General features: G+C 38.0%; 4 protein-coding genes across 5 annotated transcripts; 1 reads left to right on the top strand and 3 right to left on the bottom strand.

The window, feature by feature from the left end:
• Positions 1-520: 520 nt before the first annotated feature.
• Positions 521-2,625, top strand: LOC111803211 (tubulin beta-2 chain). The gene is made up of 3 exons (XM_023687519.2): positions 521-1,063; positions 1,165-1,434; positions 1,749-2,625. The coding sequence occupies exons 1-3, from the start codon at positions 670-672 to the stop codon at positions 2,423-2,425; spliced, it is 1,341 nt and encodes a 446-aa protein (XP_023543287.1). The 5' UTR covers positions 521-669; the 3' UTR covers positions 2,426-2,625.
• An 836-nt stretch (positions 2,626-3,461) lies between these two features.
• On the bottom strand, positions 3,462-5,017 carry LOC111803212 (lectin-like protein At1g53060). The gene has a single exon (XM_023687520.2). It carries the CDS (start codon positions 4,796-4,798, stop codon positions 3,665-3,667), a length of 1,134 nt encoding a protein of 377 aa, XP_023543288.1. The 5' UTR covers positions 4,799-5,017; the 3' UTR covers positions 3,462-3,664.
• A 2,832-nt stretch (positions 5,018-7,849) lies between these two features.
• LOC111803306 (fructose-1,6-bisphosphatase, chloroplastic) lies at positions 7,850-13,373 on the bottom strand. 2 transcript variants are annotated; one of them, XR_015422793.1, is made up of 5 exons: positions 12,862-13,373; positions 12,442-12,669; positions 11,841-12,347; positions 11,598-11,728; positions 7,850-8,108 (listed from the first exon to the last, which is right to left on the bottom strand). XR_015422793.1 is itself a non-coding variant. In XM_023687647.2 (4 exons), the coding sequence occupies exons 1-4, from the start codon at positions 13,288-13,290 to the stop codon at positions 11,657-11,659; spliced, it is 1,236 nt and encodes a 411-aa protein (XP_023543415.2). In that variant the 5' UTR covers positions 13,291-13,372; the 3' UTR covers positions 11,519-11,656. The 2 variants fall into 2 exon arrangements, 1 of the variants encoding a protein (XP_023543415.2); XM_023687647.2 differs by lacking the exon at positions 7,850-8,108 and having other exon boundaries at positions 11,519-11,728; positions 12,862-13,372.
• A 467-nt stretch (positions 13,374-13,840) lies between these two features.
• On the bottom strand, positions 13,841-16,714 carry LAC7 (laccase 7). Its single transcript, XM_023687466.2, has 4 exons — positions 16,610-16,714; positions 15,786-15,937; positions 14,235-15,577; positions 13,841-14,146 (listed from the first exon to the last, which is right to left on the bottom strand). Exons 1-4 carry the CDS (start codon positions 16,697-16,699, stop codon positions 14,016-14,018), a joined length of 1,716 nt encoding a protein of 571 aa, XP_023543234.2. The 5' UTR covers positions 16,700-16,714; the 3' UTR covers positions 13,841-14,015.
• Positions 16,715-17,044: the final 330 nt, after the last annotated feature.

Genomic DNA, 17,044 nt, shown 5'->3' with positions numbered 1-17,044 from the left:
AAACCGAAAAGATCAACGACTATATATATATATATTTATTTATTTTTTTAAAAATAAAATAGTAATTAATTAATCACATTCATTATCATTATTATTAATTATAGTATTTTAAAAAATGTCAACTTAGGAATTATTTCATTGGAATTAATAATGCCTTTTCTAGTATATAAATCATCACAATAAAAAAGAATTAAATTTAAGTTTTAATTGGAATAAAAAGTTAAATACATATTTTTCTGGTTTATATAAATAAACACATGGAGTGCTTAATTACGTCATAGAAAATGTTGACACCTCACAAATATCTTAATGGATTTTTTATTTATTGGATTTGGGAGAAAGGGCCGGGTATTTTGTCCAGCTGTTAAATGAAATTTGAAATTCAAAATTTGAAAACCTTCCAGCGCATTTCATTTACCGTTACCACTCCACCAGGTAGCCCGTTGCATTTCACAGCTCGTTTCTCTCTCTACAACCCAGAAAAAACCCTAATTCCCGGTTTCTCTCTCTTCCCCCTTTATAAACCAATTCTCTTTCTCTCTCTCTCTCTCTCTGTAAGAAAGGTAACCTCTTAATCTCTCTCCGTCCTAACAACTTCCCATTTATTTTCCCCGCCCTTCTTCTTCCTCTCTCGCATTTCTCACAGAAATCCATTTCTTCTGCGGAAAAATGAGAGAGATCCTTCACGTTCAGGGTGGGCAATGTGGCAACCAGATCGGTGCCAAGTTCTGGGAAGTTGTTTGCGCCGAGCATGGCATCGATACCACCGGGAAGTATCAGGGAGATTCCGATCTTCAGCTTGAGAGGATTAATGTCTACTACAATGAAGCTAGTTGCGGGAGGTATGTACCTCGCGCTGTTCTCATGGATCTTGAACCTGGTACCATGGACAGTATCAGATCTGGGCTTTATGGTCAGATCTTCAGGCCGGATAATTTTGTTTTTGGTCAATCTGGTGCTGGAAACAACTGGGCTAAAGGTCACTACACTGAGGGTGCTGAACTTATTGATTCCGTTCTCGATGTTGTCCGGAAGGAGGCGGAGAACTGTGATTGTTTGCAAGGTTTTCTATTGATCTGCCTCTGTTTCTGTTTCTGTTTCTGATTCTCTCTGTCTATTTCTGTGATTTTTTCTGAACGTTGGTGCGGTCTTGTGGTTTTCTAGGGTTTCAGGTGTGTCACTCTCTAGGAGGGGGAACTGGATCTGGGATGGGTACTCTTCTGATTTCGAAGATCAGAGAAGAATATCCGGACAGGATGATGCTTACCTTCTCCGTCTTTCCATCTCCCAAAGTTTCTGATACTGTTGTTGAGCCTTACAACGCTACTCTTTCAGTTCATCAACTGGTTGAAAATGCAGATGAGTGCATGGTTCTTGACAATGAAGCTCTCTATGATATTTGCTTCCGTACCCTCAAGCTCACCACTCCAAGCTGTAAGATCTATCTTCGTTTAAACATCTGGAATTTTCTTCTTTGCTTTCAACACGCTGTTTAGTAGTTGTCTGTTTCTTTTTTAATTTTTGTATCACGTAGTGAGTTTCGTACACAGAGTTAAAGCTGATGTGTGGGTAGTTATTAATAAATGATGAGATCTGGATATGAATTATGCTAGTCTAGTGATTATGAACCCGTGGGAAAGAAAGTACATCGAAGATTCAATGTTTTTTACTATTGCATTTTGTTTTGGAAACGAATTGTTTTAATTCATTTATTGCACTAATTTGTTTCTCTTGTATGGTTGGAACAGTTGGTGATTTGAACCATTTGATCTCTGCAACCATGTCCGGTGTGACTTGCTGTTTGAGATTCCCTGGGCAGCTTAACTCTGATCTCAGAAAGCTTGCTGTTAATCTCATTCCCTTCCCTCGTCTCCACTTTTTCATGGTGGGTTTTGCTCCTCTCACATCTCGTGGTTCCCAGCAGTACAGAGCACTGACTGTGCCGGAGCTTACTCAACAAATGTGGGATGCCAAGAACATGATGTGTGCTGCAGACCCACGACACGGTCGCTACTTAACTGCCTCTGCTATGTTCAGAGGTAAAATGAGCACGAAGGAGGTAGATGAGCAAATGCTCAACGTGCAGAACAAGAACTCTTCTTACTTTGTGGAGTGGATTCCAAACAATGTTAAATCGACTGTTTGCGATATCCCTCCAACTGGTCTGAAGATGGCTTCAACGTTCATTGGAAATTCCACATCAATTCAGGAAATGTTCCGCCGTGTGAGTGAGCAGTTCACTGCCATGTTTAGGAGGAAAGCTTTCTTGCACTGGTACACAGGTGAAGGTATGGACGAGATGGAGTTCACTGAGGCTGAAAGTAACATGAATGATCTGGTTTCTGAGTACCAGCAGTACCAAGACGCCACAGCCGATGAGGAATATTACGACGAAGAAGAAGAGGACCCAGAAGATAATGTGTAAGAAGATAAGATAGAACGTGGGGGTTTTATGTTTGTAGGGATTGTGTAATATGTTGCAACTTCTGTTGCTAGTCTTATGGATTTGTCTATTTTGTGTTGTCTTTTATCTCTATGTTGTGCTCGACTTTTGAACTGATTGTGTCTGCAGACAGTTAAATTTTTACCGTAGCTGATAATGAATTGTTTGTGTAATCCCCATCACTTTCACTAGCTGATTTCCCTTGGTTCGAATATCAAAGCTAGGCCAGTTTGGGACTGTTTTGTAAGTGTTCTTTGTTTTTTATTTTGAAAGATCTGTAAATTGTTGATGAGGCATCCTTACAGTCCTTGTAAGTGTTCTTTGTTCTTTGATTGAATTCATTCTAGCTTTTTGGATCACTAATAAGTAATTATATTTTTAGGGTGTTACAATATTGTAACAGCTCAATCCTTATTCTCACATATTTTAGGATACCGTTCAATCTCTCGATCTCTATGCTAGCACATATTGTCTGTTTTTTCATCGCTAGTACATATTGTCTGCTTTAGCTCGTATTGCCATGATATTTCCACACCCTTATAAAAAAATATTAAATTTCTCCTTATAACCGATGTGAGACCTCACAAATGTCTGCATTTCTACCATTAGCAAACTCTAGCACATATTGTCCGCATTTCTACCATTAACATATACCATTAACATATATTGTTTGCTTTGGCTCGTTACATTACATATCGTCATCAGCCTCACAATTTTCTACACCCTTAAGTAATGTTTTCTACACCCTTAAGTAATGTTTCGTTCCCTTCTCCAACCCATCTGGGACGGATATGATTTGTAACAGTTCAAACCCACCACTAGTACATATTGTCCGCTTAGACTCGTTACATATCATCACGGGCAAACGAGCAAAAAAAGAAATTTTGAGCTTCTGATTTAAGTTGAACATAAACAACATTGAAACATAGGAATATATAACAGTGAAGGGCTGTGTTCGGATTTGACAAGTTCTTAAGGTTTTAGATGCCTGATTCATTGGAGTTGTGTTCGGATCAAATGATTTAAAAGATGTGAAGTTTTTAACCTTATGGTTTTGTGTATACACAAATGTTCAGCCTGTGGGGTTGGGCAGGTTAAAAGAGGTGGCTCCATTACATGGGTAACTAAAAAAACTACATCTTTAGACAATTGATAGCCAAATTACAGCAACACAGCAAAAGAAAAAACCTCTCCACAAATACAATTTTTTTGTTTTCAAACTCAAACGTCGACCTTCTTCTTACCATAATCTTCGATGCCTTTGTCCAACACCACAACTTTCTCGTACTTCACATCCATCTGCTGCATCGCGTACTCCTCAGGCACCACTGCTCGCCTATGCCCAAAGATGGTCCATAAATACAATGCAACAAAGGCTGTCAATGCCCCACATCCAGTCCCAAAAATCATGCCCGCAACCACTCTCATCAAGCAATTCTTCCCATCCTTGACGACGATTTGGGGTTCCGATTCCCTGGCAATGGCGATCGTCTTCGGATTGAGCGGCTCCGAATGCATCCAATTCGGAATGCTCTTGAGCTTGAAGCTCCAAGAATAGAGCAAACATGGCTGGGATGATGAGTTCCCATTTGATGAACTCAATCCCACCACCACTTCCTCATCTTCTCCCCAAATCTGAGAGAAATCGATTGGGAATGAAAGTAATGGCACAGATGGCCTCTTGTTCTCGCTATTTTCTGCTAATCTTACTTCTAATTGCCTAGAACCAACCTCGTAATCTATCCAGGCGTGTAAATTCTTCTCCCTAATTAATGCAGATGAACTGTTTGAAACAATGCCTGAACCAGCTATTGAAACATTACTCTTGTAACCCATATCAATTCCTACCACCGTTCTAATCAGATCGCCATTCTCAGAATCATAAGAAGTCCCAAATCTAACAACGATCATGTTCATCTTCTGATTCTTCTCCGATCCAAAATGAAGCCCAAATGGTCCGTTACCAAAGGCACTAACGTTAAAACTACTTGGAACAATAACAAAACCCAATCCACCCTCCCCCCCTGTGTTTGGCGACAAAAAAAATGAGAAATCAGTCGAGAAAGACATGAATCTCCTCGATTTACCTCGAACAAGCCTGATGGGTTTCTTGTACACGATTCGCCCAGCACTGGAACTGACCGGACCGCTGAGGCTGAGAGCACTGCCGTCGCCGACAACCGCCGCATCACCGTACAGAGCGACATTGAGTTCAAACTGTGGATCTCCACGAAACCCAGAAAGGGAAAATGAAGGAGACGAAAGAGAATCGATGGATTTGAATAAAAGGAAGAAGAAAAAGAAGATGGAAATGGTGGGTGAGGGGAAAGGGTTAGAGAGATGAAACGCCGCCATGGCTGATGAAGTCAGAGGTTGAGAAGGATTGTGTGTGGGGTTGGAAGGAAGGAAGGAGGCTAGTGGAGTAAAAACATATTGTTTCAACTGCGACTGAACTTTTCTCTGTTCTTCTGCAATTTGTTCCTAATTTCTTCACTTAGGGTTTGAAGATATTGGAAAGCTGAAGGAGAAAGTAAAGAATAATAGAATGTTGCGGGGGTTGGGTGGGGGTGGGTTCGAACCTCGATGAAACTAAATGCAAGTCTTTAATTAACTCTTATTCTTTTTGCTATCATGCCCCTCATGCTCTTTCACTTTTCAAATTTGCCCCTCAATTTCTAAATATTCACTCGATATCTATCTTTAGTACCCGTCCTTGCAAAAAATGACTGACAATGACAAAAAAAATCATGGATAATCATCTCTATATCGATCTTTTGACTCATCTCGATATTCATTCCTCATTTTTGTTCTCACAAACGTGGCAAGCTAACTCTTGAAAACGTTCGTGAAGACAAGAATCGACTGCGAAATCCAAAATCGTTTTTCCTAAATGGGTTTCATCAAATAAAAAATAATAAATAATTCTTTTTAAAAAAATAAAACAATAAAACTAACTAATGGTCTTAATTTTTTTTATTGGAGAAATTCATTAAAAAAAATAAATAAGAAAAAAAATTACTTTGGGGTTGAAAGAGTAAAGGATGGGAATTAGGTAAAAAAAGATAGTTTAAGATACACGTAATAATGTAATAATCGAACATGGTGTAATAAAATTATGGACGTTAAATAAAATTAACCGTAATTGAGTGAATCTAATAATTTTAATTTTTTGACCTCAAATTCAAGTGGTTCGTGATTTGAGTATTTAAAATTATTTAATAAATAGTTTTATTATCAAAATCGAGAAATGAAAATACAACCACTAATATTTTCCTAAAATTTAATATAGAAATTTAGAAAAAAAATAAAAGGGAATAGAAAAAAAAGACAAAGTATCATTAACGTAGGGGTAGGGGCGAATAATTAATAAGAAGAAAGTATGGGAATAATTTGAAGAAAAGCAAAAATGATGGGCGAATTTGAAAATAGAGCGAAAAGGAAAGGAGTTTTTAACAAATTATGTAAAAGACGGAGACAGTAGAATGTCGTGAAGTCACGCGCTCCTTGTTTGTTTTTAAATGAAAGCATTAATGGGACACTTGTCCAAACCCATGAGCGAGTACGCTTCCTTCTTCAATCTCAGTGTTCGAAATCTTTAAAACAATTCCTTCCAATATTCTTTTAAATAAAATTTACATTATTTGATTTTTAATGTGAAAATAAAAATACTTACTAAATACAACTTTTCTTGTTTTATGATTTTAATGTCAATTTTTTTTTTATAAAATAAATAAAGAAATGCTTTACGAAATTACTTTTTACTTTTATTAAAAATAAAATTTTTAATAAACGACCCAAACAACTTAAAATAATCCAACTAAAAGAATTTATAGTTGAGTTTATTATTTAACGAGAATTATTTTAATTACAAAAATTAATAGGTCGAACAATTATATTAAATTTAAAAAATGTCTCAACCCGACTCGATTGATTCGAATAGTTTTAGTGTAAATAATCTCAAATATATAATTTAGACGAAAAAATGAAAAGGAAGAAAAGTGGATTGGTGGAAGGATTATTGGACGACGTGTCGGACAGTGTGGGACTGCACGCACAGTGCACACAAATAGAGGAGGGCATGTGTGGTCTTTTCACATGGAAAATTTTAACAGCAGTGCGCGTGCTTTTGTATTGTCGTATTGGCATATATTATCAAATTACCAAAAAAGCCTTTGTGCGACAATAACTGCTTCTTTCAAATTGCCTTTCCACTCTGTTATTTTTGAAAATTTTAATGTTTTTTTTTTTGTTCTAAAAATGCAAAAATTCTTTTTGTGCTTTTTATAGATTAGGATAAAAAAATTTAATGTTTTATTTTATTTTTTATTTTTTTTAATGCAACTCGTTGGTGATTCAAAATATTTAGAGTCAATTATATAAAGGCGGGGAGTTGTGACGAGAAGTGTTCATATGATATGAGAACTCGACTAATTTGAACTATCCAATCTAAACCATACAACTTTGATTGGGTTAGATTTTTTTATTTTAGGTACGGATGAATTCTTGAAAAACTTAAAACTCAGTATATTTGCATGTTGACATTTTTTGTCGAATCAACCCGACTAACTCGAAAATAAAGGTACAACCATATTTTATTTTTAAGATTATTATGATGATTAAGAATATCTCTTCCGTTCTACGATAATTGTTGCCAACTATTATTACTTGGCATCGACGGACGACTATATCATACAGGTCAATATCATTAACTTTATTTGTTAACGTTTATTGGACACGTTAGCTATATAATTTAAGAACTATATTATAAAAACGCGACCAAAAATTTAAATAACATGACTATAACTTTTTAGAGTTTTTGGGTGTGAAGTTTTTTATTATGGACAGCAAAATTCACATATATATTTGGTTTTTTTTTTTTTTTTTTTCTGTTTTATAGGACCTTTGCCTGTCCTTCAATTAATGCATAGCATGACTTAGATCCATAATTGAATATGTCCTCTCCATAGGATTCATGACATTGATGGTACTGGGTCCCATTAATTAATATATTTATATAAATGGGAAATTGATTAATAATTCTTTTTCTGAAAAAATGAAAAAAAAAAGGAAAAAAACTAAGACTTATTATCCCGAAATTCTTGGTAATAGCTCGGATCCATGTCTCTCCCTTCATTTGATTTAGATGAGAAGAATTTACATCAGTATCTCAATTTGAATCCAAATATAAGTTTGATTCACACTCCATATTTCTTTGAAAAATTGTAACGAATTCACATTTAAGTTTGTATAATTATTTGAAAGTAAGACAATACTGTAGAAGCGTGATCCCGTTCTTATTTTTTTTGTTTTTCCCTCTTCTAAGCCTTCACCATTGTTGATAAAAGTTAAGAGTTTAAAGCAACCTATTTTCATTAGTACACAAAAGGGGGTTTGTGGTTGTGAATGTTTGATTAATCCACCACACCTAAATGGTGTGAAAGTTATCTTATTTATAATCAAATAAATTACAAGGATATGGAAATAGTAATAAATGGAAATAACAATAAATGGAAAGATACCTATGGTAATAAGGCAAATATCTAATATTTGCCTTATAATAAAATATCAAATATAATATATACGGGAAAGTATAATTTATTACTAAATATCCTTAACACCCCACCGCAAGCTGAGCGTCGGATTTGAACGAACGTGAAGCTTGGATCTGAAAAATTCAAAGAGGTTGAGAAACACTTATCGTGAAGATGTCAACAACCTGGTTCACAGGAGGCGTAAAGAAACACTTTCTTGGCCATCGAAAATTGCAGAGGGATCGCCGCTCAGCGGCGATGCTGCCTTGGCTTCGACGAGAATATGTCTACCCATAAACAGGGATTGTCGCTTAGCGACGATGCTACCTTGGCTCTGGTGAGAATATGTCTAACCCCAAGAAGTAGAAGGGGAAACCTAGAGCAAGGGACAAAGACAATGTTGAAGCCGGAAGAGTCGCCACATTGGGCGAAGGAGCCAATTTTGGCAAAAAGGGCAGCCGGAAGAGTCGCCACATTGGGGCGAAGGAGCCAATTTTGGCGAGAAGGGCGGCAGCAACTTGGTTGGCGAAGATGCCAGTGCGGCGCCTAGATTCCAAAGGTGAATCTCTGCAAAAGGTCGATAGGCTTATCGAGATTCTGTATATTTCCGAAAGAAATGCTGATGAAGATCCTAAGATTAGGGTTTCTGTGAAGGATGAAGGATAAAGGAAAAATTGAGAAGAGAATGGAGAGACTATGTTTGGAAAAGGTAAGGTTGTATGTACAGAGTATGGTGAAGGATGATTCGGAGGTCAATAGGGTGGAACCGAAGAGTAATTAATCGGCTCCGCCTGCGGTAGCCATGAAGACTGCTCCTGCGGCGTCAAAGCCAGCAGGGGTGGTGGAGAATAACAGTAGAAGATTTCAAAAGCCATTGAACAGAAAGAATTTGGGGTTGTTAAACCGAAGGGGCTCTCATACCATGTGAATGTTTGATTAATCCACCACACCTAAATGGTGTGAAAGTTATCTTATTTATAATCAAACAAATTACAAGGATATGGAAATAGTAATAAATGGAAATAACAATGGAAAGATACCTATGGTAATAAGGCAAATATCTAATATTTGCCTTATAATAAAATATCAAATATAATATATACGGGAAAGTATAATTTATTACTAAATATCCTTAAAAGTGGTCGATATGAAATATGGTAGAAATAAGATTGATATGAAGGTTGAGAGTTGTGGTGAGCTGTTTGTATAATAAAATGAAACTTGTTGCTTTTGATACTTTCTTCTCGATTCTTTTGGTTTCTTCTTCCATAGCTCGAGATTCGACGTAAACATCAATGGAAGATAAAAGAGAGAGACAAAAATAAATAGAAAGTGAAAACAAATGTAAAAGAGAGGTAAGTTATTGACGAGGATGGAAGGGTGAAAGTGAGATGTGGGGCAAAAGAGGAGGTAGTGACTTAACTACAACACTCACATGTTTGCATTAAATAAAGATTTTGAGGCAAAAGGGACAGCAGAAGCAGCCCATGTGAGTTTCAATCCATTGAGCACCTCATATCCATTCTTTATCACCATTTTCTTTTATGTTCTTTACCATTTTTTGAACAAAGGAGGTTAGAAATAAATGCTGCGACCGTGGAGGGAGATTCTGTCCAAGTCTAGATTGAAGTGAGCTGTTCTGTTCGGCAATTGAAGAACATAGCTCTTGTTCGTTGGTTCATGGATGTACCTGTGAGCTGAGAGATGCATAATGTCCTTAATTAGTGACGTTACAAATGGTATAAGGGCCAGATATTGGATGATGTGCCCGTAAGGAAGTGAGTCTCAAAGAGGGTGGACATTAGACGGTGTGCCAACGAGGACGTTGTGTCTCAAAAGGGGTGGATTGGAGATTCCCACATCAATTGGAGAAGGGAACGAATGCCAATGAGGACGCTGAGTCCCGAAGGGAATGGATTGAGAGATCACACATCTGTTGGAAAGGGGAACAAAACATTCTTTATAAACGTGTGGAAAACTCTCTCTAGCAGACGCGTTTTAAAACCTTGAGGGGAATCCCGGAAGAGAAAACCCAAAGAGGACAATATCTACTAACGATAAAGATGATAGACTATTACACCTATCAGCAACTCGTATAACATTGCTTTGGGAGCATTAACCAGAGAACTTAAGCTTTTTGTTTGAGAAAATAACTCTGAAGTTAGTAGTAGTCACTCCTTAACCAAACTGCTCCGTAAGATACCAAAAGCTTTCACACCACATTTGGCTTCAAAAGGAAGGATGATGAAGTAATAAAACCATGACATCTTTCACTTCTATCTCAAACAAACCCAAAAATTTGCAGACATGATTACCAAATCTCAATCTATTGTGATCGAAGAGATTGATTAGTCATTATAGGCTATTCTGTTTTTCAATACTATAATTGAAGGGGTGACAAAATCAAGATTGTTCACAGTGAGTTGAATAACTCGAAGGACCAAACAAGATCCTTGCAAGTTCTTATGATGATTATGAATCGACAAAGGCTAATGGTTAGATGGCTTCTCTGTTTTCCACTTCTACTCAATGAATTTCAAAATCATTCTTCAATTTTTATTCCAAATAACACACCAAACCAAAATGTGCGAAAACCCCATAAATCATATAGAAATTTCACCTTGAAATTGAGGTTGGGATGGATGAGGATTATTATTGGGAGTGAGTCCCACGTTGGCTAATTTAGTAGAAGATCGTGCGTTTATAAGTGGGAAATACTATCTCCATTGGTATGAGACTTTTTGGGGAGTCCAAAGCAAAGCCACGAGAGCTTATGCTCAAAATGGACAATATCATACCATCGTGGAGATTCGGGATTCCTAACATGGTATCAGAGTCATGCCCTAAACTTATCCATGTCGATAAAATCCTCAAATGTCGAACAAATAATTGTGGGCCTCGAAGGTGTAGTCAAAAGTGACTAAAGTTTCGAACAAAGGATGTCCTTTGTTCGAAGGACTCCAGTAAAAAGAGTTCGTGAGGAAGATTGTTGAGGATTATTACTAACTAGGATAGTCCCTAGCAAGAGAACGAGCTTCAATGAGAGAAGGAAAGGACGGGAAAATAGGCAGAGGAAAGAGAAATTGGCCAGTGAAAGGAGTTCTATGGGAGGATCGTTCAGGATTATTACTAACCCAGATAGTCCCTAGCAAGAGAACGAGCTTGACATTGAGAGGAGTGAGAGGAGAAGGAAAGGGCGGGAAAATGGGCAGACAGAGGAAAGAGAAATTGGGCTCCAAATCAGAAGCCCACGGGCCATCTTCATCACAGAAACCAGTTTCCGATTACTGTCTCGGCTGTGGGCCGGGCTTGACATTGAGCCCATATAAAAGTGAAACAGCTTTGTTGGGCCTGGAGGGGTTTTTTTTTCTCAAGATATTTTTTTTAATTGAAGGGGTGACAAAATCAAGATATGTTATGATTTTCCTCCTACGTTACATGTGATTTTGATCACAAAATGAATAATTTAGCTTAATATGTAGTTAAAACATCTTGATTTTAAAGGCAATTCAATTTCAAACGAACTAAAGTTCAATAATCAATATGGAAGCAAATATGAACTGCATCAAAATTTTATTCAAGATTGAAATGAACTGTATAAGAATAAAATACAATTGACATACCTTTTTCTTCATCTCCAATCAACCCAAATCCAATTATCTGTCCTTTCCATGTTTATCAATCAAGCTAGGTACTTTTCCACCTTCTCTACTTCTTCCACGCTCCCAATATACAGAGGAACACGTTGGTGGATCTATTCCATAACACAAAACCAAAAGAAAATTGAATCAAACCCAGATCACAATTCCACTTCAACAGATTTTCAAGGCCCTAAAAGTAAGATCACATGGATTAGACGAACTAACCTCTGTTGGCTGTATGTCAAGAATTCTTTGATGCCCATCTGAGCCTTTGCCTCCAGCTTGTTCCACTATGAAACTCATTGGAGCACACTCGTACAAGAGCCTCAGCTTCCCATTCTTGCTCTTCTTGTCTCTCGGGTACCCATAAATGCCACCATAAAGTAAGGTTCTATGGAAATCACCCACCAAGCTACCGATATATCTAGCAGAATATGGCTTCCCACTGGGGCCTGGATCCTTCAGATCATCAATGTACTTCTTCAATTTGTCATCCCACAGCTGATAATTTCCTTCATTAAACGCATAAATTTTCCCAGCCTTGGGAATTTGGATGTTCTCTTGTGTCAGCACAAATTCTCCATACATGGGGTCTAAAGTAAACGCAAAAACGCCTTGTCCAATGGTGAGCACGAAGATTATGGAGCTTGAGTACATGCAATAGCCAGCAGCCAGCAGGTTGCTTCCTGGTTGACACACATTCACAACGCATCTCTGTTCTGTTGTGCCTAGCTGCCCCTCGGCATTTCATCAAACAGTTAGCGCATGTTTTGATGCCCCGTATTTAGGGGAGGTCGTGGAAAAAAGAGAACGAGGATGGACTTACAGTGGAGTCGTCCCCGACAATGTCGCCGAGGCACTCGTCATTTGGGCTGTAGATGCCGAAGATGGAACCGGTGGAGACGGCGGCATCGATGTTGGAGGAGCCGTCGAGTGGGTCAAAAACGACGATGTAGTTGCCGGAGTAGCTCTCTTCTACGGCTACTGGCACATCTTCTTCTTCCGATGCTATAATCCCTGTTCGCCCGCTTGATCTCAAGCAATTGGAGAATACCTATGCCAATGTATTCGGATTCAGGCTTGTTGAATTTAATCTATATCACGATCCTTAATATCTAGGTAAATATAAATTTAATTAGTAATTAATGATATTTTTGTATATATATATATATAAACAATTTAAGATTATCGTCCTAAATCTTTTGTTTCTTGTGATTGTTCTAGAGCAGAGTACGAAATTACGAACCTCATTAGAGACGACGTCGAGCTTTTTCTGATCCTCTCCCTGAACATTGACGGCTCCCTGAACTCCGGTCAAGTTCGAAATGCTCGCCCTCTGCACCAGCGAAGCGATTTGCTTACACGCCATCGAAATGCTCGAAAGCACAATCGTCAGTTCCGCGTCGATCACTCCGGCCTGTTCCTGTTTCAGCAGCCAATTCGTCAACGTCTCAATAAGAAACGTTCCTTTCCTTTTCGTTTCCACTTCTTTTTCCGCTTCGATCGCCGAGCACCGGACTACAGCAACACCGCCGCCATGCCTTCTGTTTCCACGGCATGGCGGATGAACGGTGGATGAGAAGGAGAGATGAAATGGAGAGAGGCGAGAGAGAGAGCGATAGACTACTGGCGATGAGACATGGCAAGGCGACGCCGTTGCTGTGGCGGAAGCCATTGACAATTCTTCTTCTTGTTCGTTCTCCTCTCTGGCGCTTAGGCTCTGAACTTATGAGGTTCGAAACGATTTCGGCGATTTTGGGACCCACTTTATCTCTCTCTTCTGTGATTATGCTTCTTCCGGTGTTCAATGCAAGATTGGATTTCGTTTTGGGGTTTTTGTCTGGGCTTTATTGGGCCCATTAGAAGCCCAATAATCTCTGAATTCAAGGGCAAGCCATTATTTTATTTTTTAATTTTTTTTTAATTGTCTTTAAAAAAAAAAAAAAATCTATTGAATTTTAAAAAATAAAATAAGTTAATATATTTGTACCGCTAGTACCATGTTAAAAATTCTCATGAAATTTTAAAAGTAGCATTAGCAGCCTCTTAAGCTTTAAAAGATTTTTACGATCAACTTTTTAATTTTTTTTTAAGGTACTGGTAAAAATTTTAAAAATTTAAGGATATTTTTTAAATATTTTTTAAAGTTAAAAGGTATTTTTAAAATTTATGCGAGACCCGATAATGATATAATTTGTTTTAGAATATTACAAGTGAGAAAAAAAAAAACTAAACCCTTAACAGTAGGCTAATTTCATAATTGGATAAATCTTAAAAATAACTGTAAAATAAAACAATTATAATAACCTGGGTAATTTATTTTCAGACATAAAAATAATTAAACATAAAATACAGCAACAAATTTTCTTCTAATTTGGAGGAGCTTTGCAGACCGTTCATCTAGCATTTGGGAAGATCGTGCGGCGGCGGAGGCAGCCACGTCGACGGAGTAGGACCATTCTCCACTTCAAATCCCATAGCCAATCCCCAGGGTACGTGGACGTCCAGGTGGCAGTGCATCAGCCATACACCTGTACATTGTATACGTACGAAAACCGTTAAAATAACGGTCGCGAATAGTCAGATTATTGGTAATAAATGATTTGAAAAGATACGGACCTGGATTGTTGGCTTGGAACCGGATGACGGCCCACCCGGCGACGGGGACGGCAATGGTGTTACGGATCTGGGGGTTGAGGAAATTGAATTTTTTCGGGTCATGGATCGGGTCGTAATTTCCAAAGCCTTGCGCTAGAACATGGAAGTTGAATCCATGGAGATGCATTGGGTGATTTTCCAGTGAAACAAAAGCAGTGTTCTGCAAAACCATCTCCACCGTCGAATTGAATTTCAATTTCTTCACCGACGTGGCTTTCGGCGCGAAGATCAACGAATTATCCAATCTTATACTCGAATTCGTGTAATCAAATTCCACCGGCGGCTGGTCGGGAAAATCCGTACTATAAACGCCCTTCACTTTGTGAAAATACGCCTCCAGCATTGACAATCCGGCGTCGTTTGGGATCACAAACGACACGTTATTCATACTCGCCGACAGCCGCTGCCCATTCGGTCCGCCGCACGCGGTGCCATTGGGTAACCCGCATGGAGCTAGGTTTAGACCGAACGTGACGAACATGTGATGGTCCACGTGGCGTGGGACTGGGACCCAGTGGCGGGCCCCGACAAGGGCGGTGATGTTAGTGTAGAATTTGTGAGCTGTTGGGGTGTCGTTGAATGACGGTAGAGTCGGCATAAGTGGAGCAGCGGAGGGGGACGCGCCGTCGTACACGACAATGGCACGTGTGATTGTGTCTGAGAAGTCTATTGGTGGTCGTGCGTCGGCGTAGGGACGCGCCGCCATGTAGTAGGAGCGTGGAGTCTGGTCGGCTTTAACGAGGACATCGGTGGTTTGGCCGGGAGCAAGGACGATGACGTCGGTGACGTAAGGGTCTGTGTAGACGGCGTCGACGGCGACAACTGTCAAATTGTGATTGGCTAATTTGAAGAAGAATTGGTTATTGAGTGCAGCGTTGATTACTTGAAGTAAGTATGTTTTCCCACGCGCCATTTTGAGAGTATAAGTTTGGTTTTGGGAGCAAGGGTAGAGGTTGCCGGGGAGTCCATTAATGGTGTAGGCGTCGGAGATATTAGGACCGGAGCCGGTGGTGAGGCCTTCCTCTTCCACGTGGACGACGTTGGCATTCCACCACTCTCCCAGCAGGATTGGAATCTTCTTGTATGGCTTTGGGTACGGCAATGGCCTACCGTTCTTGGGGCGGATAAGAAGGGCGCCGTGGACGGTGGCGCGTAGCCAGGACGAGTGTGCGTGCCACCATAAAGTTCCTTCTTGTTCTTTGATCTTGAATCTGTATGTGTAGTTTCCACCTGGGCGTATTGGACATTGCGTTACGTTTTCTGGGCCGTCTGCCCATGGACTTAGCAGTTGGAATATTCCATGCCTATAAATAAATAAATTACAAGAATATGAAAATAGTAATAAATAAAAAAAATAGTATAATAATGAGATAAATATCTAGATATTTATTTTATAATAAAATATCAAATATGATATATATAATAAACTATGATTTAGTACTAAATATTCTTAATTCATCATAATATTAATATATTTAATAATTTGGAGTTCGAGTAATTATTACTATTTACCAATGAATGGTTAAATCGTAGGGGGACTTGTTGGATACATGGACAACAAGGACATCGCCGTCGTGAGCGTGAATGGTCGGACCGGGATATTCACCGTTGACTGCCGTTATCTCTTGGTCACGGCAGAGCCGCCGGACGGTCATGTCTTGTACCTACATGCGGAGGGAGAGAAGCATCTGTCTTAAGTCGAGAGAAGAAAATAAAACAGAAAAAAATATGAAAATTTTATATGATCTTCCAAAAAATAATAATAATAATAATAATAATGTCTTATGATCCATTTAATTTGCAAAGTTAAAATTTACTCCGACTGAGAATCCCCGTTTCAACCAAGAACGAAGAGAATTAAAAGAAATTTCTTTCAGTTATTTAAACAGGATCGGGGATGGAAATTATATTCTCCAATCCCACTCTAATCTGTCACGCTTCATCCCATATATATAAATATAAATATATTTATGTATTATATATTAAAACTCAGACACAAAACCAACTTATGATATATATATATATATATATTAAAGGTTAAAATTATGCTTTAAGGTTAGAATTTAAATTTTTATAAAATAGGCTCGAAAATTGAATTATATCTTTCTTTATAAAATATTATTGAATTTACTACGATTATTTTTTCTTTCTAATATATGTGTGAAAGAATTCGATGGAGAATCTTATCGTCCCGATCCTATAAACATCTATAAATCTTAGTCTACAATTAAAAAAAAATCACATAATGATCAAACATAAATTCAAACTAAATCACGAACGAAACAATAATAACCAAAGATTAGTAAAGATTAGTAAAGATTAGTGAACATGCTTACGGTGAAAGAATGTTCAACAATGGCAGCAGAAGCCATTGAAGAAGAAGCCAGAAGAAGGAGAAGAAGAAGAGGCAAACAAGAAGAAGCCATGAGTAAAGAATTGAATTAAAATAAAGATAAAATATTATGAGAATTAGAGAGGAAAATACACATATTTATAGAGATTAGGTGAGGAGAAAATGAGTTTAAATTGGGCCAATGGTTTTAGAAAATTTCAAAATTTTAATCAACTCTGAAATTTCGTTATGTAACAGCGTAAACCTAGTACGTTACAATGTAAGAAATTCTTGGTTTTTAAGGAAACAAAACAGCCGCCATTTTCACATCTCTAACTTGTCCCTCCTAATACTAATCCATTTGCTTTCCTCCATTTCACTTCTAAACCAAATCTAGTGTGTTTTAATTACTTCTTATTGTTTTTTATTTGTTTTAATA

The sequence above is a fragment of the Cucurbita pepo genome, chromosome 10, assembly GCF_057944985.1.
Source record: "Cucurbita pepo subsp. pepo isolate OVF chromosome 10, ASM5794498v1, whole genome shotgun sequence".
NCBI classification, from domain to species: domain Eukaryota; kingdom Viridiplantae; phylum Streptophyta; class Magnoliopsida; order Cucurbitales; family Cucurbitaceae; genus Cucurbita; species Cucurbita pepo.
Note: the sequence above shows the minus strand (reverse complement) of the source record. Positions and strands in the feature narration are given on the sequence as shown.

Excerpts from the sequence above, each read along its gene's own strand:
- LOC111803306 (XM_023687647.2), bottom strand. The coding sequence starts at position 13,290 with ATGGCTTCCGCCACAGCAACGGCGTCGCCTTGCCATGTCTCATCGCCA. Across the intron at positions 12,348-12,441 it reads TTGTCGGGGACGACTCCACT|CTAGGCACAACAGAACAGAG; the intron begins GTAAGTCCATCC and ends GCCGAGGGGCAG. Across the intron at positions 11,729-11,840 it reads TTGACATACAGCCAACAGAG|ATCCACCAACGTGTTCCTCT; the intron begins GTTAGTTCGTCT and ends GTTATGGAATAG.
- LOC111803212 (XM_023687520.2), bottom strand. The coding sequence starts at position 4,798 with ATGGCGGCGTTTCATCTCTCTAACCCTTTCCCCTCACCCACCATTTCC.
- LOC111803211 (XM_023687519.2), top strand. The coding sequence starts at position 670 with ATGAGAGAGATCCTTCACGTTCAGGGTGGGCAATGTGGCAACCAGATC. Across the intron at positions 1,064-1,164 it reads GAACTGTGATTGTTTGCAAG|GGTTTCAGGTGTGTCACTCT; the intron begins GTTTTCTATTGA and ends GTGGTTTTCTAG. Across the intron at positions 1,435-1,748 it reads CAAGCTCACCACTCCAAGCT|TTGGTGATTTGAACCATTTG; the intron begins GTAAGATCTATC and ends TGGTTGGAACAG.
- LAC7 (XM_023687466.2), bottom strand. The coding sequence starts at position 16,699 with ATGGCTTCTTCTTGTTTGCCTCTTCTTCTTCTCCTTCTTCTGGCTTCT. Across the intron at positions 15,578-15,785 it reads TACGATTTAACCATTCATTG|GCATGGAATATTCCAACTGC; the intron begins GTAAATAGTAAT and ends ATTTATTTATAG. Across the intron at positions 14,147-14,234 it reads GTTCCAAGCCAACAATCCAG|GTGTATGGCTGATGCACTGC; the intron begins GTCCGTATCTTT and ends TACAATGTACAG.